Source organism: Nyctereutes procyonoides, unplaced genomic scaffold (genome assembly GCF_905146905.1).
Source record: "Nyctereutes procyonoides isolate TBG_1078 unplaced genomic scaffold, NYPRO_anot_genome, whole genome shotgun sequence".
Classification (NCBI taxonomy): domain Eukaryota; kingdom Metazoa; phylum Chordata; class Mammalia; order Carnivora; family Canidae; genus Nyctereutes; species Nyctereutes procyonoides.
In genome coordinates this window covers 701,195-726,699 of record NW_026575111.1, presented here as the reverse complement: position 1 = coordinate 726,699, position 25,505 = coordinate 701,195, and the positions used below count along the sequence as shown (strand labels likewise).

The window sequence follows — 25,505 nt, the reverse complement described above, 5'->3', positions numbered from 1 at the left end:
CTCACCACCTGGAGACGGATCTGCCACCCCAAGAGCTCGCCACCCCAGACCTCACGTCCCCAAGCACTTCACTGAGGAGTCCAAAACGGGTCTCACGAGGCCAAGATCAGGGTGTGGGCGGGCTCCCTCCCTCCTGGAGGCTCTTGGGGAGAGCGTGTTCCTGGCTGCTGCAGCCTCTAGAAGCGGTCGGCACCCCTTGGCGCGAGGCCCCTTCCGCGGCCTCCAAAGCCAGCACGTGGCATCCGCCTGCCTCTTCCGTGGGCCCCCGGGTGGCGCGCGGGCTGCTGCTAGGCCCCGCTGTGTGGACCGGCACATTTTCGGGTTTGCTCTGAAGGCATGGGCATCTTTTGGGGGGGGGCACCGTGCCTTCCACAGGGGCTCATGGCGTGGAACGGGTAGAACTGGGGGTGCTGCTTCACATCCCACAGAACACAGGACTGCCCCTAACAGCCGAGGGTGATCGGGCCCCAAATGTGAACACCCCCCCGGCTGGGAGTCCCTGGGAGAGAACAGGGTCCGCCCAGCAGAGCGGGCATCGGTAGGACAAGCAGGGAGAGTCATGGGGCAGCACCTGCCTGGTGAGGACGTCACCTGGGGCCACCCATGACCGCGGCCACTGCGGTGCCCCCACCCTATGTGCACTAGCAGGGGCCAGGGCGGAGGGGGAGAGAGTTCCAAGCAGACTCCCTGCTGAGCCCAGAGCCCGACCCCACAACCTGAGCTGAAATCAAGAGTCAGATGCTTAACCCCAGTGTCCACTCTTTTTTTTTTTTTAAGATTTTATTTATTTATTTATTTATGAGAGACGAGAGAGAGAGGCAGAGGCAGAAGCAGGCTCCACGCAGGGAGCCCGACATGGGACTCGATCCCGGGACCCCAGGATCACGCCCTGGGCTGAAGGCGGCGCTGAACCGCTGCGCCACCCGGGCTGCCCCCAGCGTCCACTCTTAACTGCCCGTTCCCTTCCTTTCAGCCAGGTGGGGGTGTCTCTCCAAGCTCCCGGGGGGGCCTCCCCAGGACTCACCGAGGCCTCCCCGGTGGGGATGGTGGGCCCTATTTGGGGGGACGGTGCCTCACAGGCAGGCTCGCCAGGGCTGGCCGCACACCGTCCCTCGAGCTCCGAGCCAGGCCGGCTGGGAGCAGGGAGCGACGCTGCTGAGACACCCCAAGTAGCAGGGACGTGTCCTTCGTGTCCTCCCAGGGCCAGCACTGCCCCAGCTGAAAAAACCCAGCCTCGTCGGCTTTGCAGGAACGCGCTGTCCAGCAATCCAAGGATGGAGTCTTAAAAATCTCGCCCACAAGTTCACCGACATAAGGCTGTCGACCTGCGGCGAGGGTCACCCGGGTGCGTCCAGAGCCGAGGCCAGGGCAGAGCGCGCGGAGACGCAGAATGAAAGCACGGAGCTCCTCCCTGCAAATTTCCAAAAATTTAAGGGCAAACACGATCGCTGGATCAGATGAATGCGTCTTCACCCCAAGTTTCAAAGCCTCCAAGATTATTTTTAGAAATTGCAAAAATCAAGAGACGGTGTCACGTGGCTCTGGCAGCGCGCTCCCCCCAGACAGCGTTGGCTGACGTCCGGCCTCAGCCGCTGAGGAGCTGGCGCTGGGCCCCCGCCCACCCCCGCCACCGTCCCTCCCGGCGGCGCTGGCACCTTGCTCAGGCGACACCCCCGCCCCGCCCGCGTGGCCCGCTCGCCACCCCCACGTGGCCGCTCAGCCTTTGTTGTGATTCCGGCCTCGCTGGTGCGGAAGGTCGGCTCCTCCGCGGTTGGGGAACTTGGGTTCCTTCTGGGCTCTTCTGGGCTCCAGACGCCCGGCCGCCACCCGGGGGGCCGTCACCCCGACTTTCCTGCAAGCGGATCTCCGAAAGCTCTAGCGCTCGGCTTCTGGCGCCCCGCGCTTCACTGCGGCTCCTCGGCCGCCGAGGGGCTCCCCGAATCGGCGGTGGCTCGGGGCCCTCCAGTGGCACAGCCACAGCCCCACGGGCCCCACGGGGCACCGCACCTGTACGGGGTCGTGCTCCCTCCTTCACCAGTGTCAGCCGTGGCCCTCGCTGTGACCCCTCCGTCCCCTTACCCTCGTCCTGTGCCATCACCGTAGAGGATTCCTTACCTGTGCCCTCCTCCCCACCAGCCGGCCTCTCCGGGGGGCAGGGACCTGGTGGTCTCACCCCCCCCCGCCACCCCGTCTAAACAGCAGCGTGAATTAGGTGCTTAAGTCATAACTGAATGAATAAATTATCGCTTTAATTGCTTTGTCTCGCCCCCAAATGACCCCTTGCGGCTCCTCACTGATGCTGGCAACCAACAACGGTGTGTGGGGGGGTGCTGTCCCCTCATCCGCCCCCCTTCTCCTCACGCCCCGGGGTGCTCCTGAGGGCTCGGCTTCCCGGCCTCCTGAGTGTTCCCTTGGGGCTTCCCCCGGCGCCCCCCCCCCCAGTTTCTCGGTCGTTGGGTTCCAGCCCAGCCGAGGAGCCGTCTCCTGAACGTGCACCTGCACCGCCGACGAATGAATGGACTCCTACGGCTACTCAGCACCCCCCTCCCAGATCTGTTGACTGGCTCGGAGCAGGACAGGGGCACCCCAGGCACCGTCCCCTCTCTTGTTGGTTGGGAAGGGGAGAAAGCCAGGGGAAGCCAGCCTGGGCCGCCGGGCCCTGCGGTGACCCAGGGCTCCTTAAATGTCGCTCCGCTTTGTGACGGGCGCAACCTTTGCCCTGTGAGGGGAAGCTCGGGGTCTGGATGGCTCCACTGAGCTGCTGGGGCCCACACCCTTGCTGCCCACGCGCCAGCCCGCCGGGGGTGCCCGTCCTGTGTCCACATGGCAGGGAGGAAGTCAGCCTCCCCCTCCCCTGGCGGTCGGCGTCCCTCCCGGGATGGGCCGGTGCCACACTTCTCAGGATGAAGCCCCCCGCTCCTGGGATGGAGGCAGATGAGGCACCTCACAAGGCACAGAGGTTTGGGCTCGCTCCAGGCCCAACAGCCGCCTGGGCATTTCTTGGTAGTTTTTTTTTTTTTTAAGAGTTTATTTATTCACGAGAGGCGCAGACACAGGCAGAGGGAGAAGCAGGCTCCATGCAGGGAGCCTGATGTGGGACGAGATCCCGGGACTCCAGGATCACGCCCTGAGCCAAAGGCAGATGCGCAACCAATGAGCCACCCAGCTGTCCCTTCTTGGTAGCTGTAACTCTTTGGTCAATTTGTTCAGTATTGGAAAATTTTATGATGCAGCTTCACTGCCCAGACGAGGAGGCTCAGGCCAGGGCATTAGCAAAGGGGCCTATGGGGCGGGAGGGACATGGGTGCATCACTGCCTCCCCATTGCCCTCTGGGGAACCTCCTGGACGTGTCTGCCCCTTGTCCTGTGCCCAGACTCCTCCACCGCCTCCCCTTCGAGTTACCACCAATCCCCCGGCCCGCGGCTGCCCCTCCTCAGAGATGGTGGCCTGCTATGGGCATTTCCTTTTCGGGATTTCTGGGCTGCTGGACAGCCTGTGGTGTGCAGCCCACGGCCCTTCTTGGAACTCGGGCTGCCTTCTACCCCAGCACCTGCCTGGGGCTCCCGCCACCTGCCTTGTCCCCTGTGGGGGCCTGTGGGGGGGTTCATGTGTGCTCTGTCCCTCCCCCACCACCCTGGATCCTATGCTCAGCCGGGGGCCTCTCTGGAGCGTCCCTCCAGGCCCCACAGGGACGCTCCTCAACTAGACATCACCCCCTCCAGCCCCAGGCCTGTCCCCTTGTGATGGGCGGGACCCACCGCACTGCTCAGACCAGCAACCTGGGAGCCAGGACGCTCCCTTTCTATTGCTCCCCAGCACCGACGTGCATCCTGGCTGCAAACTTCGGCTGGGACACCTGCTTCTGGGCCCCTCCTGCTCTTCCTGCCTGGGGCCTGCAGTCTTGTGTGCGCGCCGCGGTCACCGGATTGTCCACGAGCGGGGACCTCAAGCGGGCGCACACGGTCGTGGGCCCTGACCGCCCTGGGGAGGACGGGCGGGTGCTGCGCCGCACAGGTACCCCCGCCAGCAGCCCTGCTTGTGGGGTAGGTCACCTGCGTCCCCCCCAACCGCATGGGTGTCAGACGGGGCCTGCAGAGCGCGGGCTGCGAGGCCACCTCCCGGCGTCGTTTGGGCCCTTGGGTAGGGCCGCGGTCGGCGGCGGCAGCGTGGACGGCCGGGGCTGGGCGGCGAGGGCAGGGACCCAGGGCAGGGGCCCGGGTGGGGGCGGGCGCACGCGCTGGGTCTGCGGGGAGGTGCGGGGCCTGGGGGGGCCGCCGGCGGGGGCGCGGGGGGAGGGGCGCGCGGGGGGAGGGGCGCACGCGGGGGGGGGCGCACGCGGGGGGGGCGCGCGCGGGGAGGGGCCGCGGGGGGGCGCACGCGGGGGGGCGCACGGGGCGCGCGCGGGGAGGGCCGGCGGGTAACGGCCGCGCGGTGGGCGGCGGCGCCCGAGGCCCCTCCCCTGCCCGCGGCCGCTCCTCCTCTTCCTCTCCCGCCCGCGCCGCGGCCCTCGGTCCCTGCGCGGCCTCGGCGGCCTCGGCGGCGGCGGCGGCGGCGGCCCCTTTAAACCGCCCGCCCCCCGCCCGCGCCCCGCGCCCCGCGCCCGCGCCCCCGCCTCCGCCTCCGCCCGCGCCCCGCGCCCCGCGCCCCGCGCCCGGCCCCGCGCCCGCCCGGACATGGCCGCCAACATGTACAGGGTCGGAGGTAAGGCCGCCCGCCCGCCCGCCGCCCGCCGCCCGCCGCCCGCCGCCCGCCGCCGCCTTTATGCGCCCGGGCCGCCCCCGCCCCCGCCCCCCCCCCCCCCCCCCCGGCCCCGGCCCCGGCCCCCGCCCCCGCCCCGCCGCGCCGCGCCGCCCGGGCCGCGCCACCCGCCCCTCCCCCACCCTCCCCTCCCCCCGCGGCCCGGCTCCCCTGCTCCACCTCTGCACCCCTCCCCCTCCCCTCCCCTCCCCTCCCCTCCCCTCCCCCGCAGGCCCGCCCAGCGCGACCCTCCCCGCCGCCCCCCGCCCCCGCCCGCCGCCCCCGCCCGCCGCCCTCCATCCCCGCCGAGCGGCCTGTTCCGCTCCGCTCCGGCTCCTGCTCCTCCTCCTCCTCCTCCTCCTCCTCCTCCTCCTCCGCCGCCGCCGCCGCCGCCGCCCCGGCCCTGCGCGCGGCCGCAGCCCCGACGGCCCCTGGGCCCGGCCCGCGGGGGGCGCCCACCTGTTGGGGCCGCGGCACCGGGAGCATCCCTGGGCCGGGCCTGAGCGCCGCCCCCGCCGCCGAGCACATGGCCCGGGGCCGCCGGCTGCCCCCGCGGGGAGCTCGCGCCGCCGGGCCGGCCTGGCCGGGGGGACCCCAAGCCGCGAGCCCCGCCGCAGGCTGCCCCGCAAGGGCCAAGGGCCGGAGGAGGCCGGGCCGGGCCTGGGTCCCCCGCTGCGCCCCGCAGCTCTGCCCGCCGGGCCCCGGCCGGCCCCTCGCTCCCTCCCCTCGCTCCCTCCGTCTCCGTCGGCGCCTACGGCCTCCGGGGCTCAGGCGCTCGCCGCCTCCCCGGGCCGACCGTGTCGGGGTGTCCCCGGCTGCCCCCCGAGGGCCTGGGACACGGGCTCCAGCCGCCAGGCCAGCCTGTGACCTTGGGCTCGGCCTCCTCCGTGTGCGGGTCCCCACGGCCCCTGCCTGGCCAGCAGGCCCCCCACCCGCTCTGGCGCAGGGGCAGTGCCCGGGTGGAGGCCCACAGCCCACCTGGCCGCAGGCTTCTGGTGCACGTAGGTGCCACCAGGCACTGTTCATGTCCACCGGTCCCCGTCCCCAGCCCCTTCCTCAGCTGTGCCCCCTCCCCCCCCCCGGCTGCGGCTCAGGGCTCCCCCCATCTCCCTGGCTTGCCCTCCCCACCCCCCCCACCTGCCCAGTGGGGACCACCGTCCTGCAGTGCAGACACCCCCTTCCGGGTGTGAGGCCCCCGTGGCTCCCACGTGCTGCCTGGGCCAGAAGGTTCGTTGAATAAACGAAGGCGCGATGGCGAGAACCGAGGCACCCGGCTCCAGGATGGAGACAAGAGAGGGGGCGAGGAGGGGTGGCAGGGAGGCCGTGGGCCCTGGGCGCATCCACCCCGGCCGGCCGCCCTCCACCAGCAGCTGCTCCGAGGGCTCGTGGGCTTTAGCAGAACCCGCACCCGGGCCTCGGGCCCCCTGGCCGTGTGGGCCGAGCTGCTTGGCTTTGAGGTCGGACCGTGAACGTGGCGGGACCCTGACCCCCCGCCCCCCACCTTCCCGGCCTCAGCTGCGCACAGTGGACCAGGGGCTCTGTTACGGCTCGTCCTCCAGGACAGGCCTGGCCGCCCCACATCTGTTGATCCCCTCTGAGCTCCGCAGGTGTGACCACAGGGTCCCTGTAGACGAAGCGGGGTGGGCTCATGCTTTGTAGATGGGGACCCTGCGGTGCCGCCCCTGGGTCCTGGCCAGACTGCTGGCACCCTGTCCCTCAGTACTCGCTTAGCGAAGGGGCGCCTCGCGCATGGGTGCCCTCTCTGAGCCGATGGTGGCCCGGGTGTGGCCCCGCCTGAGCAGGGCGGCAGGGCCATTCTGAGAAGGGGACCCCCCCCCATCTTCTCATCTCCACTAAGGACCCTCAGAAAAGAGCCTTTTGCAAAGGTGCCAGGTTCAGCGACGAAAGTGGAGGACGCCGGCTAGACGTGACCGTCACAGAAGCAGTTTCTGAGCCTAACCGTGTCCCCGATACTGCAGAGGACGTACTCACGCGAGAAAATCCTTAGCAGGGACCCGGAGTTATCTGGGTGTCCTGCATTTTACCTGGCAGGCTGCTCCGGGGCGCTGCCAGGATGTCTGGGCGGGGCGGAGGCCGGAGGCGGCTTTGTGCCAGCTGACCAGCTGGGTGGAGTGGGTCAGCCTGGGAGGGGACACGGCCCGGTTCTTCCCAGGGAAGTGACCTGGCTGCCGACAGAGGCCTTCTGTTGGCGGCTCCGAGCGTGGCAAGGCGGGGCCCGGCTGCGGGTGCGGGGTCGGGGTTCGTGACTCTGCCCCTCTGGGGTCCGTCTCCCCGAGGCCTGGGCCGGCTTCTGGGCCAGGCCGGCACCGCGGGGTGGCTCTTCCCTCTGCACGTGTCCTGCGGGGCCGTTGAGGGCTCCGGAGCCCGCGAGCCCCCTGACAGCACGGCCACCGACTGGGGTGTCTCTTTTTAACCGACAGCCTCTAACCAGCCGCCGTGGTTCCCCCCTTCTCCTTTCCTTGCTGTAAGTTAACACCCGTTCTTTGGGGTGGTAGTTTGCTTCTCGAAAACGTGCTTTAGAAAGGTGACGGGAGCACCCCAAGGCTCCTGGCCGCTGGCCGGGGTTCACCCGGGCCGCGCGCTGCTTCTGTGCTCTCATGCCCTGTCTTGCTGCCGCGCCATCCTGTTGCCTTTTGTGTCATTTAAACTTTTGACCAGGTGACAAGGTCACACACGTGAAAATCCCAAACTTGTCGAGGCCGGTGGCGGGGGCAGAGGTGGGGCGCCCAGGGGCCCCCGGCTGCGTCTGCGGCCCTCGTCCTGTCCCTCGGGGGGGCCCGCAGCGGCCTGCCCACGTGGCTTTGGCTCCTCTTGTCCCTTTCGAGAGAAGAATTCGGTCATTAACCCCTGGATTAATAAGAAACAACCCGAGGACGGAGTAGACGGTCCTAAGAGGCGGACGCGTCCCTCCGGGAGCCCACGGGGTGGCTGCTGGCTCGCAGCAGGACCTCGGCGGCGGGGACGAGGATGCGGGGCTGCCCTTGGCCCGGCCGCGGCCTCTGCCCCCGGGGGAGCGTCTTTCCTGCCCCCGCCCGCGGGCTCTCCAGAATTTGATGTGCGAGTTGCCCGGGGCTGCGGCTTCTCTCTCTGTCCCCCCACCCGCCTGACAACAGACTTGGGGTGCAGCTTTCCCGGGGCTCCCGAGGGCTCTGCACAGCTAGCCCCGGAGGCCTGCGCCAGGCTGTGAGGGTGCCCCCCACCCAGGGTGCAGGTTCTTGGGGCCCCACGGCCCCTCCCCGGCCCTCAGCTGCCTGGTGGCCCCCAGGCTGGCCCCCGCTCTAGGTCTGGGACCTGCCTTAGGAGATGATGATCCTGCTAAGCTTCTCTCTCGCCGCTTAAGACTGCTTAGCGGCTTCCGAGGAGCGGGGCGTCCCCCGCACAGCGACCGTCCCGTCGCCCCGGCCACAGGCCCCCCTGCTGGCCCCCCCCCCCTCCGCCCTCTGCGGCCCTGCCTCTGCCTCCACTCACCCTTCCCTCCGGCGGCAGAGGAGGGTGGCGACACTTGACACCCTGCCCCAGCACGTGTCCCCGAGAGCATGGGAGACCCGGCCCCACTCAGGCCCAGTGTCTGGAGCCCTTGACCGCCTGAGCACCTGCCCGAAGTAGACGTCAGCCTCTGGTCCCCAGACTTCTGTGGGGCGGTGACCTGGCCCCACGGGGCTGGCTGTCCTTAGGGCCGTCGCTGTGTTCTCAGGGGCCCTCTGGGGTGCCCTGTGCCCCAGCCCCGTGGGGTGTGTGGGTGGCGAGGCCCTCCGCTCACAGGACTGCCCCGGTCTGGGTGGTGGAGGCATGGGGACCCCCGTGCGGTATTTGGGGGATAGTCCTGCAGAGGCATGAGTCAGGTTTCCCTCCGTGTCCCGCACTCGAGGGCTGTGTGCCCAGCCCTGGCTCTGCCCTTGGTCAGCCTGAGGTCTTGGCCACTGCTTGGGTTTTTCTTGATTCCGTCCCCAAATTTGAAAAGAAGAATGCGGGGCTTGCAGGTGTCCCCGCGGTGCAGGAGCAAGGAGGGAGCCTGGGGCTGGGGGGTTCGCGGCCCCCGCAGAGCTGGTGGGCGGGTTCAGACACGCGGGGTGGGCGGTGGGCGCCAGGGCCGCCCGCGGTGTGCCGGGTGGTGTGCCGGGGCCCAGCTCCCCGGTTCTTGTGGCACCTCCTGTGGGCGGGTCTCCTCGCCGGCACCATCCCCGGGCACCATCCCCGGTGCTCCCGTGGGTCCCACACCCCTGCCTCTGCCTGCGCCCACCTGACCTGTGACCCGGGTCGTGCTGTGGCCGCTGCGCAGAGCCCGAGAGCCCTGAGACCGCGTCCCCCAGCCCGGCCCGCGGAGGCCACGCCCTGCCTCCTGGTTTCATTCCACCCCGTGGGCGGGGGCGGGGGTCCTCCCTGGGCCGTCCCCCCCCCCCCCCCGTGATGCGTTTTCCACATTTTTGTCTTTCAACTTCTGTTTATTTTATTCCTTTTTTGAAGATTTTATTTACTTACTGGAGAGCGAGCCTGTGTGCGAGCCCAAGCAGGGGGACGGGCCGGGCCGAGGGCAGGGGCGGAGCAGGGCGCCCGATGCGGGGCTGGATCCCGGCCGGGACCACGACCGGAACCAACGCTCGCGCTCGGCCCTCTACCAGCTGCGTGGGGTGCGGACTGTGGGTGAGGGAGGCTGGGCGCACACCCGAGCACCCTGGGTGGGGTGGCACCGGGTCAGGCGTCGACCGGCGGCGGACCCCAGGCCGGGCCGCGGGGGCCAGCGGGCTGTCAGTGGGGACCAGGGGCTGCAGGCGCCGCGTGACGCGCGCAGGGAATGTGGAGGCGCCTTGCGCAGTGGCCTCGCCCCCCGCCCCCGGTGCCGCCGCTCATGCGTGTCCTGGGCCGTGACCTGGGTCGGCGCGGAGTTGCGCGTGGAGCCGGGGTGGACGGCGGACGGCGGCGCTGAACCCCGGGCAGGGCCTTCCTTCTCGGGTGAGGATGGCGTGGCCCGGGCCCCACCCGCGGGGTCGCCGTCCCCCCGCCGGCCTGTGGAGCGCGTGTCCTTCCGGCCTTCACGCGCGGGCCCCGCAGCTTTTCCACGCTTACGAAACCTGCCTCATCTAAGCTCACAAAGATTTCTTTCTGTTTTCTTGTGGAATTTTTGTAGTTTGGGGGCTTTACTTTTTTTTTTTTTTTTTTTTAGATTCTTTATTGGGGGGGGAGAGCGCGTGCGCGGGCGGGGGCGGGGCAGGCTCCCATGGGTGCGGCCCTAACCCGATGGACACGGTGCGATGAACCAGGTGCCCTGGGTCCCAGGCCCGGGGTCACCACCGGAGCTGAGATCCGACCGGCCCACCCAGGCGCCCCACGGGTTTGCTGTTGGGTTCCCCCTCGTGTCGGGTGCGCTCGGAGGCTCTCGGTTTTGCTTTTTGTTTTTCTTTTCTAAAGATTGTATTTATTTATTCATGAGAGAGAGAGGCACAGGCAGAGGGAGAAGCGGGCTCCATGCAGGAGCCCCAGGTGGGACTCGATCCGGGACCCGGGCTCACGCCCTGGGCGGAAGGCGGCTCAACCGCTGCGCCCCGGGGGCCCTGGGCTCTCACCTGTGCGTCTGTTCACAAACCTCCTCCGGCTCCGTTACCACTGGCTGCAGTCGGCACCGTCCTCGCTCACCGGTCGTGCCGGCCCCTCCGTCACGTCTTGCCACGGGTCGGGTTCCTGTCGCCGGTGCTCAGGTGCGGCGTCCACGCCTCCCGGGAAGCCCTGAGGTCGGGGCGCAGGCTGTCGGGCGGGTGCTGTGCCCCCCTGTCTGGCCCGCGGCCACGGCCTGGTCCCAGGTGACGCGGAGCTCGGCTGGTCCGCAGAAGAGGAGCGGCGGGGCCCCGCTGGGGTGGTGTCGGGCTGGCGGGAAGGTCCGTGCAGGGGAGACACCTGCCCCTGCCGTTGTGTCCCGGACGCCAAAATTCCGGGAGGCTCCCGCCTCAGCGCCGCAGCAAATTCTCCCCAGATGCAGCCCCACGGGTGCATTCCCGCGTCTCCTCCGGCGACTTGTGAGCCGCAGCGGTGCCCTGAGCGCCGTGGTGGGGGTCCCCTCGCTGCTCCCGCGGATACCGTCCCATCTCGGCCGTGCTCAAGCGCCACGCGGCGTCCCTGCTGTGACATCGCATCGCAGGAAGATGTGTACTGTGAACCCAGCGGCGTGGGCGTCCCTGCGTCCTTGGCTCGGGTGGCGCGGCCGCTAGGGCAGCACAGGGCATGTGGGCATCACCCCGTCTCACAGCTCGTGAGCAGGTCACGGTCGCAAAAGGTGGAAGACGTGAACCGGAGCATCTCGTCACAGCTGAGCGTGTCCACGGAGCCGAGTGAGGTGCCGCTGTCCACGCGTCCCGGCGCCTCGTCCGTCAGCCATCGGGAGGCCGCCGACCGATGGTGACGCGCCCCGACGGTGTTTGCAGGGGGCAGCTGGCCTCCGGGGCAGGGCGGCGTCCCCTGGGCGTGGGCTCCGAGGGGTGAGCGGGGACGCCTGCAACCCAGCGTGGTTTGGGACGAGTCGGCAGGAGACGGCCCAGTGCAGGTGGACGTGGGGCCTGCGGCTCGGGGCGGCCAGCCCACTCGGACCGTGTTCCCGGGCCGCGGCCGGAGACCCTCGTCCTTGGGCGGAGGGGACACCTGGGGGCCCGGCTGGCGCAGGCGGCACGTGGGACAGCGACGGAGGGGACGGAGCATGAGTGCTCGGGGCCGCTGTCCTGCTGGCCGGTGCCTTCGTGCAGGATGTTTGAGTCTCTGTCGCCTGGTGCAGCCGTGGGTCAGCACGACCTTCCCTGACCCTGGGGACTCCACTGTCCATGGTGGAGGCCGAGCGTCCTCGCTGCCCTCACCCTGCCGTGCAGCAGCCCCGCGGCGCCGCAGGGGTTAAACGTTACTGCGGTTTCCTACATTCCAGGCAGAGGCGGGCGCTGGGGCAGGAGGCCCACGGCCGCCCGCTGCTTCCCCGCGTGCCTGTGGAGACACGTGGCGCCGCATCCCCGGTAACGGTGCTTCTGAGGCCGCGGCAAACTGCAGCCCTGCCCCCGGCCACTGTCCCACCTGGGGAAGCCGTGGTGGGGACAGCGGAGGTGGTTGGCGGCTCAGACGGCCCCGTGTGGTGTCCGAGTGTCACGGCGACAGTGGGAGGCAGAGCTCGGCCCTGGCCGCGTTGGCAGGACGTGGGCCCCATCGAGGGCTGGGGGGCCCGTCGCGTCGGGAGGCCCTGGGCTCCCGGCCCCCCTGCACTGCGGGCCCAGGACGCGCGAGGCCCTCACGCCCTCGTGGTGGCTGGTCACAAGAGCGTTGCAGCCAGGGCAGTGACGTCGAGGGCACCGGGTGGCACCCAGGCTCGCAGCCTCTCCCGGGGACCACGGATTCTCCGGCCGCCATGTGGACCCGAGGCTGCTCGCCCGAGGCGGCCACGCGGTCGTGATGCCCTCCGCGCGCCCTGTGGTTCCCCGTCGGACAGGACGAGACGCGCAGGCTGCCCCACAGTCCCCGTGGACCCCGGCGGAGCCAGAGGTCTTGCCCGGAAGCCGTTCAGTGCTCCTGGGCAGACGGTCGCGGTGGAGCTGGCGTCCCGTGCTCCTCGGCCAGTTGAGCCGTGGACGACAGGCGGGCGGGGACAGCCGCTCGGGCCGCGTGGTGCCCTGGGCAGAGGCTCCTGGGTCCCGACTCGCGTCCCGACCCGCGTGTGCAGCTCTGCCCTCAGCTCCCGCACGGGACTTTGCAGCTTTAAGCGTCTGTAGGTCTTTTACCAAAGGGACCCTCGAGTACGTGGCGGTCCTCGGAGCTCCTGTCCGCGGCGCTTGTGTGATGCTCGCTCGCTCGCTCGTCACTTCCCCGTCGACTCTGGCATCTCCCGGGCGCACAGGCCGGGCCCCGCGTGTGCTGCTGATCTGCCTGGTGGGCCCCGGCTGTGAGCGTGGCGGGGAGAGCGCCGTCGTCCTGCCGTGGGCGGGGAGCCCCGGTTCTCCTCCTGCCGTGGGCGGTGGGTTCCACGAGCACCTGCTGCGGGGCGGACATGCTCCCGGCTTGCCGGAGACCGTCGGGACGGCGTGGTCCTCCTGCTTCTGCTCCGACGGCCGCGCGGCCTGGCCTGCCTTCACTCCGCCGCTGCGATCCTCCCCGTCGAGCCGACCTTGTGTCCTCGGGTCCCAGCGGCTGCGGCGTCTCACCGCTTCCCTCGCGTCTGTGGGGTTCCCGCCTGGTCTCCGCGTCCGCTCTCAGGGTGAACGGCGTGGGCTGGCGTCAGGTCCCCCTTGGGTGTTGGCTGGGTTCAGCAGGGCCCGCTGGGTCTGGAGGGCTGCATTTCTTTCTTTCCTTTGTTGATTTTTATTTTCTTGCTTGCAATTGAAAGGATTTTCTTTTCTTTTCTTTTCTTTTTTCTTTTTTTTTTTGAATTTTATTTAGAGAGAGAGAGAGAGAACACAGGGAGAGGGAAAGGGAGAGAGAAGCAGAAGCAGGCTCCAGGCTGAGCGTGGACCCTGACGTGGGGCTTGACCCCGGGGCCCCGGGATCGTGGCCTGAGCCAAAGGCAGACTCTCAGCCCACCACGGTGCCCCTGAGCCTGTTTTGTTTTTGTTTTTTAAGATTTTATTTATTTATTCATGAGAGACACAGAGAGAGGCAGAGACACAGGCAGAGGGAGAAGCAGGCTCCATGCAGGGAGCCCGACGTGGGACTCGATCCCGGGTCTCCAGGATCACGCCCTGGGCTGAAGGCAACGCTAAGCCGCTGAGCCCCCCGGGCTGCCCGAGCCTGATTTCTTTAGGGCGCAGGGTTGCCTGTTTGTCCGCAGGGAGCTCGGGGGTCTGCGTCCGCCCAGCGCGGGCCCCATGTCACCTGAGCCGTCAGGCAGCGGCGCCGGGAGCCCCCCCCACCCAGCTCTCGCTCACTCACCCTCCGGGTCTTTCCTTCGTCAGCCTGGCCTGAGGTTGACCCCCTTACTGGCTGTTTGCACGAGTTCATTTTTCCTCATTATGCTGGTTTTTGCTCATCATCTACCATCTTTTTGCTTTGCGTGTTTTCCCACCTACCAAAGCGTAACCCGCCCGTCTCAGGCGTGCAGGTCTGCATTGTGGGGAGCACACGCAGGGGTGCGACTGGCGGCTGGGACGCAGCCCCGTGCCCCCCAGCCCTCTGCCCGCCGCCCGAGCAGGGATCCTCAGAGCCACATGCGGGGCCGGTGGTGGTCCTCCTGGGTCATGTCCAGTGTAGACTGCACGTGAATAACAGCTTTGGTTTATTTACTTATTTTTTTTAATAGATTTTTATTTATTTATTCATGAGGGACACAGAGAGAGGCGTAGACACAGGCAGAGGGAGAAGCAGGCTCCATGCAGGCAGCCCGATGCGGGACTCGATCCCGGGACCCCAGGACCATGCCTGGGGCCAAAGGCAGCGCTAAACCGCTGGGCCACCCGGGGATCCCCGACGGCTTTGATTTAATTGGTTTTTCGGTTTCTTTGGATGAAAGCTTTAAGACCAGTAGGGCTTTATATCAAAACTGCTCTTTTGACCGACATTTCACTTGTGATAAAATTCACCCGTTCACGAGGCGTAAGGCCTTGCGTTTCCACTGCCGTCAAGCCGACCTCGAGCCCGTCGATGGTCCCCTCCCGTAGACCCCTCTTCCCCCCCAGCCCGCGAGCGTGGCCCTCTGAGCCCGGCAGCCCTGTTCCCTCTGGGCTGTTAGTGCTGTTGCTCTTTCGTTCCGTGGAGCTCTGTGGGTGCCCATGGCCGCGTCCCATCTGGCTGTGGCCTCGGGCAGCACAGGTGAGCCCCCCCCCAGCAGCACAGGTGCGCTCCCTCTTACAGTATAGGTGAGCCCCCCCCAGCATAGTGAGCCCCTCCTGCAGCACAGGTGAGCCTCCCGCAGCAGCATAGGTGAGCGTCCCCCTCTCCCCGCAGCATAGGTGAGCTCTCCTCTGCAGCACAGGTGAGCGCGCCCCCCCCAGCACAGGTGAGCCCCCTCAGGTGCCTGCAGCAGGTACACAGCAACAGCAGGTGCCAGATGCTTGCTGGGGCCTCTCCACACGGTGGAGCGTTAGGACCTCTTGAGAGGACGGAGCTGGCCTGGGTCCTGGGGCAGGATCTGTGCTCCGAGTGGCCCTTTGGCTGTGTCCTGGCTGACACGGGCCTCTTGCAGGCCTTCCCTGGGGCACGGGGACAGCGCGGGGCACCCCTGCTGGGGACTGCAGCCTGGCCTCGTCCTGGCACCGAGTCACCCGCAGCTGCCCCGAGTTACCTGCTACATCACGGCGTCGGCCAGGCGGCCAGGCTGGCAGCTGGGTGGCCTCCCGGCTGGCCTGGGCTCTGTGGGAGCCGGCCAGCCGCCCCCGTGGGCCTCTTGGGAAATCCCGGGTGCCTGCCAGCCTCCCGGGGACCGAGCCCAGGCCGCTGCGGAGCCGGAGGCGAGCTGGTGCCCACACGGTGTGCTGGGGACCTGGCGGGTGGCGGCGGGACCGCGTTCCTCTGGCACCTGACCCCGTCCGTGCCCCCGAGAGCCCTGCCTCTGCCCAGGGAGCCCCGGCCTCCTCCGTTCCCTGCCCGGGGCGCGTGGGGTGGGGGGGAGGTGCAGGCGCCTGGCAGCCCCTCGGAAGCTGTCCCGGGGGAAGCTGCAGTCCGGCTCCCACAGCGTCTACGCGGGGCAGGGCGGGGGGTGGTGTGGACCCTCTGCCCAGGGCAGCCCCCTCTGTCCTCTAGGACCCGTGCCCGGCACCCACCAACATGTCTGGGTACCTGTCTCCCCACCGAGGTGGCGGGGGCGCCGTGTCCTTCGTTCCTCCTGTTCCCTGGCCCCTAGAACTGGGCGCAGGCATGAGGGGGGTTGGGGCTCCCCCGGTCCCCGGGCTCAGTGCTGCGGGGTGACACGCTCTGTTCCTGTTTGCAGACTACGTCTATTTTGAGAACTCCTCCAGCAACCCGTACCTGATTCGCAGGATCGAGGAGCTCAACAAGGTACATGCGTGGGGGGGGGGGCGGCGGGGGGGCTGGGGTGCTGCCCGGGGCTTCAGGGCTGGCCCCAGACCCTTCGGTGGCTTTGTTCCCAGGCCACACACCTACACTTGGGTCCTTCTCCTTGGAGAGCTCTCCGTGGGGTCCCTGTGGCTGGTGTGCTCTGCGGGACAGGGGCGCCCTGTGGGGTCCCCCTGGATGGGGGCTCCCTGCCCACCTGCTGCTTCTGCCTCTTCCCGGCTCACTCAGGCCCCTGCCACCCTGCTCCGGGCCCACGCAGCCGCCCCCCCTCCCGCCGGCCTCCCGCTCCGAGGTGTCCCCGGCAGCACTGGGGAGAGGCAGGCGTGTCCCCGCGGCCGCGGAGTCCCTGGCCCCAGAGCACCTGTTGTCCCCGACTGGCTGTGCTCTGTGAGGCCAGCCCTCAAGGGCTGCTCTCCTGGACCTCGAGCACGGCAGCGTGGCCGGGCATCCTTGGGACCGGCGGGCTGGGGGCGGAGGTCGGGGTGCTGGTGCTCCACGGAGCAGACTGGTGGCAGCCAAGCCCCGACCCCAGTGCCCCCATTCCCCAGGCTCCTGCGCAGCATGTGCCCCGGGCGGGGGTGCCCCCAGGCCTCTGCTGCACACAGCATGTGGGGCTGGTCCGAGCAGCCTGGCAGCTCCTGGGAGGCCTGGGCCGGGTCTGGACGCGGCAGGGCCAGGGCAGTGACCAGGACGCTATGGGGCCACCTCCCGCGGGCGCTTGCTGGGGGAAGCTGCCCATGGCCCGCCCGGGCAGCAGGGCCAGCAGGGCACGGGGTGGGTGGTGGCTCGGGGACACACGGGGATAGGCCTGCGATTCCAGTGAGCGGTGGGGAGTGTGGCGGGGGAGCCGGGGGCCCACTGCTGGGCTGGCCACGGGCGGTGGGTCTCGGGTGGGGCCAGCACAGCCCCTGCCCCTCGCTTTGGCCGTGACGTGGAGAGGGCAGGTGGCGCCGCCTGTGGCAGCCAGCGGGTGACGGGCCTACGCGGCAGCGGCCACAGCCCGCCGTCGGAGCGCTCGGGTGGGGTCGATGGGCGTCTGCGTGTGAGCCTGCCGCCCCCTTCAGTACCGGGGTGGGGCGGGAGGGACCCTCTGGCCCCCGCAGCCCACCTCCCCTGCTGCCCGGGGACCCAGGGCTGGGTCCCGGCTGGGGCCGCTGGGAGCTCGTTTTGCGGGCCCTCCCCTGCTGGGGCCACCCTGCCCGGAGCCCCCAGGCCCCCAGGGCCCCTCGGGCACAAGAGAGACGGCCCCGAGGGTCAAGTCCCGGGGAAGTCCGGGGCTCGTCTGGGCGCGGCTCTGGCGCAGGGCGGGGGCGGCAGCTGGCCGTGGCCCCTGAGCTCCCCTGGTCACCCGGCGCTCCCCCCCCGCCCCCCCCCCCTCGCTCCTCTCGCATCTGCCGAGCTCTTCGGAGGTCCTGGAAGGTGTCTGGGCGCTGGCGGCCTCCCTGGGGGCCGGCGGGGCGGGGGCGCCGACTGCTTGCTCCAGCCCCTGTGGTTCCAAGGAGGATGCCAGCGGGGAGCCCCGCGCAGACCCCCGCTGAGCAGGGAGCCCGTGGGGCGCGGCCCCGTGACCCTGAGGTCACGACCTGGGCTGAAATCGAGAGGCGGCCGCCTGACCAGGTGCCCCCATGGCTGCTTCCAGTTCTGATGGGGAGCCAGGCCCCTGGCGCTGGGGTCTGCCCAGCGGTGCGACAGGCCTTGATCCACCCCGGGGGTGCTGGAAGGAGGGGGCCCAGGGGCTCTGGACTTTCCAGCGTCCAGACGTGCGCCAGGTTCTGGTCCTGAGCGAGCAAGGCCTGGGGGAGGGACGCAGGTCAACAGGGGGACCCGGTTGCGGTCCAGGAGGAGGGTGCACCGCTGGAGGGTGGGGGCGCAGACTGGGCTCGCTCAGGTCCGCCGAGCGCCCCTCCCCGGTCAGACATGCCCTGGCCCACTCGGCGTCGACGCTCCCTGGGCTTGGCTCCTCCCGCGACCTGCTGGCCCTGGGCACCCGAGGCCCCTCTGGGCCGCCCCTGCTGGCAGCCGCCGGCCGGTCGGGGGCGTGCGTTGCTCAGACCCTGCCTCGCTCTTGCAGACGGCCAACGGCAACGTGGAGGCCAAGGTGGTGTGCTTCTACCGGAGGCGGGACATCTCCAGCACCCTCATCGCCCTGGCCGACAAGCACGCCAGTGAGTCTTGGCCTTTCCCGGGGCGGGGGGGGGGGGGGCAGGGGCGAGGCCTCTGCGGCTCCGAAGGTTTCCTGACGTTGGGTGTAGTGTTTTCAGAAGCAAAGTCCCTGTTTGTAGTTCGAACCCGAGTCTGGGAAGCGAGGGGCCGGAGGGACTCGCGGCGGCTGAGCTCGAGCCCCGGGATGTTGTTCCTGGTCAGCGGCCAGCGGCGCCGCCCTGGGGACTGGCCTGGACCTGCTTCCACAGGTGGGGGCGTGTGCTCCAGGGCCCGGGCCGCTCCAGAGCCCCCGTCCTCAGGGTGGGACCTGCCTGCGCCCGGGCTGAGGTTCTGGCCTCCGTGGGGGCTGCCCTGGGCCCCCAGCTGCCTGCCACACGGCCGTCCAGCCTGGGGACACGCGCCGTTCTCATGGGTTCATCAGCTCATCAGGCGTCCTCCTTGGGTGGGCGTGGGCCCCACCTGTGAGCCTCCGGGGGAGCCCCCAGCACGGTGGTGTGAGGGGCTGGACACCCGGGCAGACCGGCCTCCTCCCTGGGTCCTGGAGGGGTTGGGGGTGGTCCGGGACTGGGTCTCCCCAGGCCTCGGGGATGAGGGAGGGGAGCAGCCAGGTGCGTTAGGGCCCCGGCTGAGCAGGTCCCCCGGGACGGCCCCTACACCTGGCAGGGGAGGGCAGCAGCCGCTGGTCCTTGGCTGGCCCAGTCCAGCCTCCTGGGTGGGTGGGTGGCTGGGGCCTGGGCCGTGGCGCATTCTGTGCCACTCTCTGGTTGCATCGGCCGCTGCGCTCGTGCTGCACGTGGCTGTGTCTGGTCGTGGGTGCTGAAGCTGCCCCCCAGCCGCAGCGGGAACCAGGATGTCCCATAGGGGTCACTGTTGACCTGGGTGCTGATGCTTACGGGCCGCCTCCCCTGGGTCCACTGCCTGGCCCAGGGGGACCATGGTCCTTCCCCCCTGGTGCACGGTGGTACACGGTGGCCCCGGGGCCGGGGTCTCCCGCTGGCGGGCACCGTGGAGGTCGGTGAGCTGGTGGCCAGGAGGGGCCAGGCGGGAGCTTGGCTGGAATCACGTGAGGGGAGCTGGGGGGTGGGGGGTCGTGTGGCCGGAAGGACCACGCTGGGGCTGATGGGATGGCCAGTGCCGCCGAGGCTCCCCAGGGCACTGCGGCGAGGTGGGTGACAAGGTCCGCCAAAGCCGCTGGCGTGGCCATCTGGGGCAGGAACCTCGTTCTATGGGGCCACCTTGGCGGGTGTGGCCAGGGTGACACGGGTCCACCCTTTGGCCCAGGCCTGAGCCCAGTGTCAGGGCGGGTGTGAAGACCCTGTGGGGCCCCTTCTGGCGCGTGGGGGACCCAGGGAGCCCGCTGCCAGGCCTCCAGCCCCCGGCATGGGCCAAACGCACCCACGTGGGTGTCCCTGCAGCAGGGAGGTCCTCCGGGCATCTTCCAGCCACGCTCTGCTCAGCCCCGACCCCTTGTAGGGAACCAGAACAGCCCCCTCAAGCCACAGCAGACATGGCCACAGCCCGCTGCCCTGGGCCTGCACACACACGTGCACACATAGCCGGCCTGAGCAGGACCCTGCCCTGGGGAGCGGCAGGTGCAGGAGACGGCCCCCCCCCGGGTGCCCCCAGAGCAGGCTGTGGGGGCTCCCGGGGTGCGTGTCAGAGCTGGCTGGGGTGGGAGCACAGATCCCGCCTGTGCCTTGGGGGGTGAGCCCCAGACTGGGCCCAGGACAGGGGTGCACGGGTCCGGGAGGCAGGGTTTTCTGCGCCAGAGACGCCTCCCCCAGCCGCCACTTGCCGACTTCCTGCAGTCGGAGCGCCACACACACTCGGGTCCACCAGGCCTGCAGGACGCTTGGAGGCTGGGGTGGGGGGCGCGGGGCTGTGGGAAGCTCCCGGGGCTGCTGGCGAGTGTGGCTCCCCGGCCGTGCACATGCCTGGAAGGCCCATTCGGGGCTCCTCACCACTGCCGGTGGCGGCTGAGGGGTGGGGATCTCAGAGCCACTGCGGGCTTGTGTCTTGCTGGGGAGGGGCCCGGGTGACTCTCCGGCCCCACTCCTGACCACGCTGCCCTGGCCCGGGAGCCGTCACACGACAGGTGTGCACGTCAGGTGGGCCGGCTGGTGGCTGTGTGGACGCTGGGGACGTCCCCAGCTGGGCCGCAGTGTGCTGGTGGGGTCTGCGGGAGTGGCAGGGAGGTGGCAAGGCCAGCAGTGTGGACGCCCAGGCTCCGGGCCCACCTGCCTGAAGCAGGCACAGGACCCCGTCCCCCTGCAGCCCGGGCCCTGGCCTCTCTGTCACCACTGGGGGGCAGCAGAGGGCTGCTGAGGGCCCTGGGATAGAGACCCGGGTCCCCAGGTGCTGCCCAGGTGCTGCCCAGGTGCAGCAGCCTCGTGGGGTGGCCGGCCTCCGTGTGCCCTGGCCTGGCATGGCCCCCAGGCCCCCCAGGTCCCCCAGACCTCCACTGTGCCTCCCGGTCACTGCATCCCCGGTAGGTGCCCGACAGGTGTGCGTGTTCACGCAGGAGCCTGGGGCGCTCCCTGCGGGCATCAGTGTCCTAGCCCTGGAGGTGTGGCCGAGGCCCCTGGTCCGCGCTCGGGATGGTCAGCGCTCTGCCGACCTGACCTGGGCCCCTCCCTGCCCATCGGGCCCTGTGACCCCCTTGCCCCCCGCCCCCCCGCAGCCTGCGGGCAGCCGGTGGGTGGCCGGTGCTCTGGCACTAACCTGCCGTCTGGGCTCTGTCTGTCTGTCTGTTGTTCAGCCCTGTCTGTCTGCTATAAAACTGGACCAGGGGCCGACAACGGCGAGGAAGGTAAGCGCCGCTCGCCGCGGAGGACCCTCAGGGCCGGCTGGCGGGAGCTGCCGTCCCCTGTCCCCCCGTCAGTGCCGGGGGCGAGTGGGTGCGGCTGGGCAGGCACCTCGCAGCCGACTCACAGGAAGCCCTGGACCCTGCAGGGGAGATCGAGGAGGAGATGGAGAACCCCGAGATGGTGGACCTGCCCGAGAAGCTCAAGCACCAGCTACGGCACCGGGAGCTGTTCCTGTCCCGGCAGCTGGAGTCGCTGCCCGCCACTCACATCAGGTACCCAGCGGCCCGGAGGGTGCCGGGGGTCCGCCCTGCCCCCCTGACGCTGCGCCCTCCTGTTGCAGAGGGAAGTGCAGCGTCACCCTGCTCAACGAGACGGAGTCACTCAAGTCCTACCTGGAGCGGGAGGTGAGGCCAGCTGCGGCGTCCCTGGGGCCGTCCCCACCCATGCCCCTCTCTGGGCCAGTGCCTCGCAGCCCGCCGCAGGCCAGCACCTCGCACCCTCACCGTATGGGGCCGGAGCCACGACGCCCAGGCGGCGGGAAGGGTTTCTGAGTCTAAAACCAAAAACACGAGTTGTCAGGGGCTCAGGGCCGTGGAACCAGCCTTCTCGTCCCACACTCAGGAGCAAGGACCTCGTGCATTTCTAGGACGCGACCCACCGATGCCGCCCCCAGTTGTGACAGCCGAAAATGTCTGCAGACAGCGCGTGTGTCCCTGGGGAGCTGCATGGCCCGGGCGGAGCCTGCACTCGGGACGCGGGGACACGGGCCTTGGGGGGCCAGGTGGGGCCTGCAGGGGCTGGAGGCCTGAGGGGCGGCCTCGTTCTCAGCCACAGTCTCCTCCCACCGCGCGGAGCCTGGCTTGCGGCCGGGGAACGGGGTGCAGAAGCGAGCGGCGTGGCCGCGAGGACAGCCGGTGGTGCGGTCACGCGACGGCTTGATGCGGGGTTGGGAGCTGGAGCAGCCGCCGGGGGGGGGGGGGGGGCGAGCCCACAGTCCATCCCGCAGGGCGGACGGAGATGCCAGGCGCGTTTGGAGGAGGCGCTGGAAGCCGGCGGGCGGGCGGGAGCGTGGTGGGGGTGCTGCCCGGCGTTCCGAGGGACCCCGTGGCGGTGGCGCCTCACGGGACACGGCGCAGAGACATGTCACTGAGCACGATGGCCTGCTGTGACTCGTGAGGCTTCAGCGGCCGCACGCGTGTGTCCCGGGGGCCCTGCCCGCGTCCACACCTGCTTCGGACGCACGTGGTTCTTGCAAGTGAGAGAGGCCACCGACCCAGCGACTGCTGCGGCTCCTGTGGACGCCCGCCTCCGGGGGGTGCTCCGCTCGTGACCTGGACCCGCAGCCGCGGGAGAACAGCCCAACCCGCTCAACGCAGATTCTAAGAGCTCCGCGCGGGGCCGGGGTCAGGAGGGCCGGGTGTGCCCCCCAGGACGGGCGAGAAACGCGGGGCGGCTGCTGCGCCACAGCCCGGGGCATCGAGCCCGGAACGTTCTGTGGCCCCGCGTGGGCGTCTCCCGTGACAGCTGCTCGGAGCCACGCTGGAGCGTTTTGGTCGCTGCCGAGCGCCCCCCCTGTATGGTCAGGCTGGCCGGGGCCCGGGGCCCTGCGGCGGGCTCAGCGAGGCCGCGGGCGCCCTGCTGACGCCGTCCTGTGTGCTGTCTTTCAGGATTTCTTCTTCTATTCTCTAGTCTACGACCCCCAGCAGAAGACCCTGCTGGCCGATAAGGGGGAGATCCGCGTGGGAAACCGCTACCAGGCGGACATCACTGACCTGCTGAAGGAAGGTAGGCGCCCCCCGCGGCCTTCGGGCGCCCTCTGAGCTTTTTCTCCAAAGAAACTTGTTGAATGAGTCTCTGCCCGTGCTGCCAACTTCCGCCGCCGGGCAGTGCTGCCGGTGACCCCGCGCAGCCCGCTGTGGTCGTGGTTGTGGTCGGAGGGGCCGTGCGTCCTGCCTCCGGCCGGGAGCCACCTACTGGGGCTGGGGCTGGGGCTGGGTCCCGGGAGCTGGAGCCTGTACGTGGTTCGGCGCGCCCGAGGTCCTGCGCGGCCTGTGGGCCTCCCGGGCGTGGCCGCGTGCAGGCGCCGCCCCTGGCGCCCCGCTGCTGAGGCCGCCCTCGTCACCCCGACGTAGGCCCGCTGGCCCTGGTGATCTTGAGGTCTTTGCTCGTTGAGCTGCTCCGGTGGAGCCTGCCCGGCTGCCAGCCCAGCCCGGGGCCTCAGGGCCGCGGGGTCGGAGTGTGTGGTCCAGCCCCGCGAGGGCCCCGGGCTCCGGCCTCCCTCCGATGTCTGTGGTCCCGGCTTTAATCCGAGGACGGTTCCTGAGCGCCCAGGTTCTTTTTTCTGTGGCCTCCGCGTCTCCCTGGGCGTGATGCCCCATCTCCCTGAGGCCGGTCTGGTGTTGGCTCGTGTGCCCCCCCCCCCGTCCGCGCCCGCGTGACCACTGCATGCGCACGCAAGTGTGCACCGTCACGCTGATGCACTCGCGCTGGCTTGTTTGTTGTCTGTGGTCCCACCGGTGGGAGATGAGGACGGGGCAGGAGCCACGCCAGAGGCACGCAGGTTCCCTCTGTCCCGTGTGTGGCGAGGCTGCCCTCCCGGCCCGCTGGCCCTCTGCCCTGCGTCCCCCTTCTGGCTCTTCTCTGCCCGCGGGGTCCCCGAGCACACCCGCTCCTCCTGCCTGCCCACACCAGCCCCCCTGGCGGCCTCTGAGGAGCAAGCAAGGCCCATCCCCTTGCTGTGGGCGCGGTTGGTGCCGGGGACCAGGCGTCCTTCGGGGCTCGGCTGGCCCATCTGACGGTGGCAGGTCCACGGCGGGTGCCGCCTTCCCTGCGTGGCTGAGGGTGACGGGTCTGGTGACGGCCAGAGGAGGACCCAGAGTTGCCGAATGTCAGAGGGCCTCGGTTTCCCGGGCAGTGACCTGGTGCCAGGGAGAGGGCTCCTCGGCTCCTCCGAGCGGCCGCCTCAGACCCTTGAGCTGCAGGCCCGAGGAGGCTGTGAGGGCTGCCTCGGGGTGTGGGGCCCAGGCCTGGTTGAGCGAACCTGCAGCAGGGCGGGCACAGGGTGGCCCCTGGAGCCCGGGACCCTCCCAGGGAACGGACTGTGCCCCCCCACTCATATGCTGGAGACTCTGAAGTGGGTGCAGCGTGGGGGCCTGCAGGTTCCCTTGGGCTGGCGGGACAGACGTGCTGCGGGCCGGCGGTGGCTGGTGCCGGCCATGGCCCTCAGACTCCAGAGGCCGGGAGGTGTTGGACACCTGGCGAGGGGCCTCAGGGCAGAGGCCCCCCTGGAGGGACACCGGCTACGACCAGGAACATCCTCCCCGCAGTCAGCCTGTGCCGCAGGCTCCAGGGGCGACCGGGAGGGATAACCGTCACGCCCCTGCGGTGTGGGGCCCTCCTGCCGTGACCCCAGGTGGGCCCGCAAGGCCCAACCTTCCCCGAGGTGAGGGAGCACACATGTCTCTGGTGACCGGCCCCGCTCAAGCCACCTGCTCGCACAGGCTCCCTGGCCGGCCTGCTGGGCACGGACTGGTGGGACACGCCGTGCGGGTCCCCGCCCTTGGCCTGGAGCGTGCTGTCGCCGCAGCACAGGAGCTGAGTGGATCTCCTGCGGGTGTGCAGCCTACGGGCCTGGGCTGCCTGAGGACGTGCCCTTGGCCCGGGGGGTTGGCCAGCGTGGCGGTGGGCGTCCTGCACACCCTGGCTGGCTGCCCTGGGCGCGGGACTCTCCCCAGGTGTCCCCTGACCGGCCGCCCTGTCCTCTGGGAGCAAGCTTGCTTCATCAGAAGCCGTCGTGCCTGCCGGATTGCGGGGCTCTGCCCCCAGCCGTGCAGGACACAGCCCCCCAAACGAGCCCCGACTCTGGCGTCTGCAGGCTAAAGAGCGGCCGGGGGTGGCAGCGGCCCTCCTGGAAGAGGATAGACTGAACCGTGGCCTCTTTGGCACTGCGAGGGGCCCCGGCTGGCAGATGCCCACGTGGACGCAGCCATCGTCCCGTGTCCTGGTCACTGAGCGCACTGCCGCCGCCGGGCTGCCTCTGCCTCAGGAGCCTGATCCAAGCCAGAGCCAGCCTCCGGCACCCCCGTTGTCACACCTGGCCGCTCGGGCCCACGGCAGGCCAAGCCGTCCCGGGGCTCCCCCGGCCCCCGAGCCTGTCATCAGACTCCGCCAGCCCCCAGCAGGCGGGCCGGGGCGGCGGGGGGAGAGGGGGCTGCTGTGTTGGCAGAGGTGAAAATCTGCTGCGAGCCGAGCGTGCCTGGAACTGTGCGTGCACGCCTGCTGCCGCCTCACCTGGGCTCACCGCTTAGCGCAGCCAGTGGCCCTCGGGCCCACCCCCAGGACCCCGGAGGCTTGCAGAGCCCTCGCTCCAAGAGGCCTGGCCGTAAGCAGCGGGGGAGGGCCTCGGGGTCACGTTGGCGTCACCGTGTCGTGTTTCCTATAGGTGAGGAGGACGGCCGAGACCAGTCCAGACTGGAGACCAAGGTGTGGGAGGCGCACAACCCGCTCATAGACAAGCAGATTGACCAGTTCCTGGTGGTGGCTCGGTGAGTTCTGGGCACCGGGGGCAGCCAGGGTACCACCTGGACCCGGGCACCCTTCCCGGAGGGTCCCGGGGGCAGCTCCCGGCTTTGGGGGGCGGGGCCTGTGCACCTGCATCACCCGGGGCCCCCCACCTGCAGGGCCCGAGCAGGCCGGGCACAGGCGGGGCTGTGGGCTGGACGGGGATGCTCCCATCTCTGGATGGGCTGCGGGCTGTTGCCCTGTAGACCGTGGGGAGGTGGCCAAGGGACGTGGCTCCTACGACGACCCAG

General features: G+C 69.9%; 1 protein-coding gene across 2 annotated transcripts in view; it reads left to right on the top strand.

The window, feature by feature from the left end:
- Positions 1-4,608: 4,608 nt before the first annotated feature.
- LOC129514871 (metastasis-associated protein MTA1) overlaps positions 4,609-25,505 on the top strand; it is a 29,294-nt gene continuing 8,397 nt past the window's right edge. For both annotated transcript variants that reach the window (XM_055333560.1, XM_055333561.1), the window contains exons 1-8: positions 4,609-4,702; positions 15,639-15,706; positions 17,796-17,889; positions 20,646-20,696; positions 20,840-20,966; positions 21,035-21,098; positions 22,362-22,479; positions 25,136-25,238. In XM_055333560.1, coding sequence (XP_055189535.1) covers positions 4,675-4,702; positions 15,639-15,706; positions 17,796-17,889; positions 20,646-20,696; positions 20,840-20,966; positions 21,035-21,098; positions 22,362-22,479; positions 25,136-25,238 — 653 coding nt within the window. In that variant the 5' untranslated portion in view covers positions 4,609-4,674. The remainder of the gene's footprint in view (positions 4,703-15,638; positions 15,707-17,795; positions 17,890-20,645; positions 20,697-20,839; positions 20,967-21,034; positions 21,099-22,361; positions 22,480-25,135; positions 25,239-25,505) is intronic.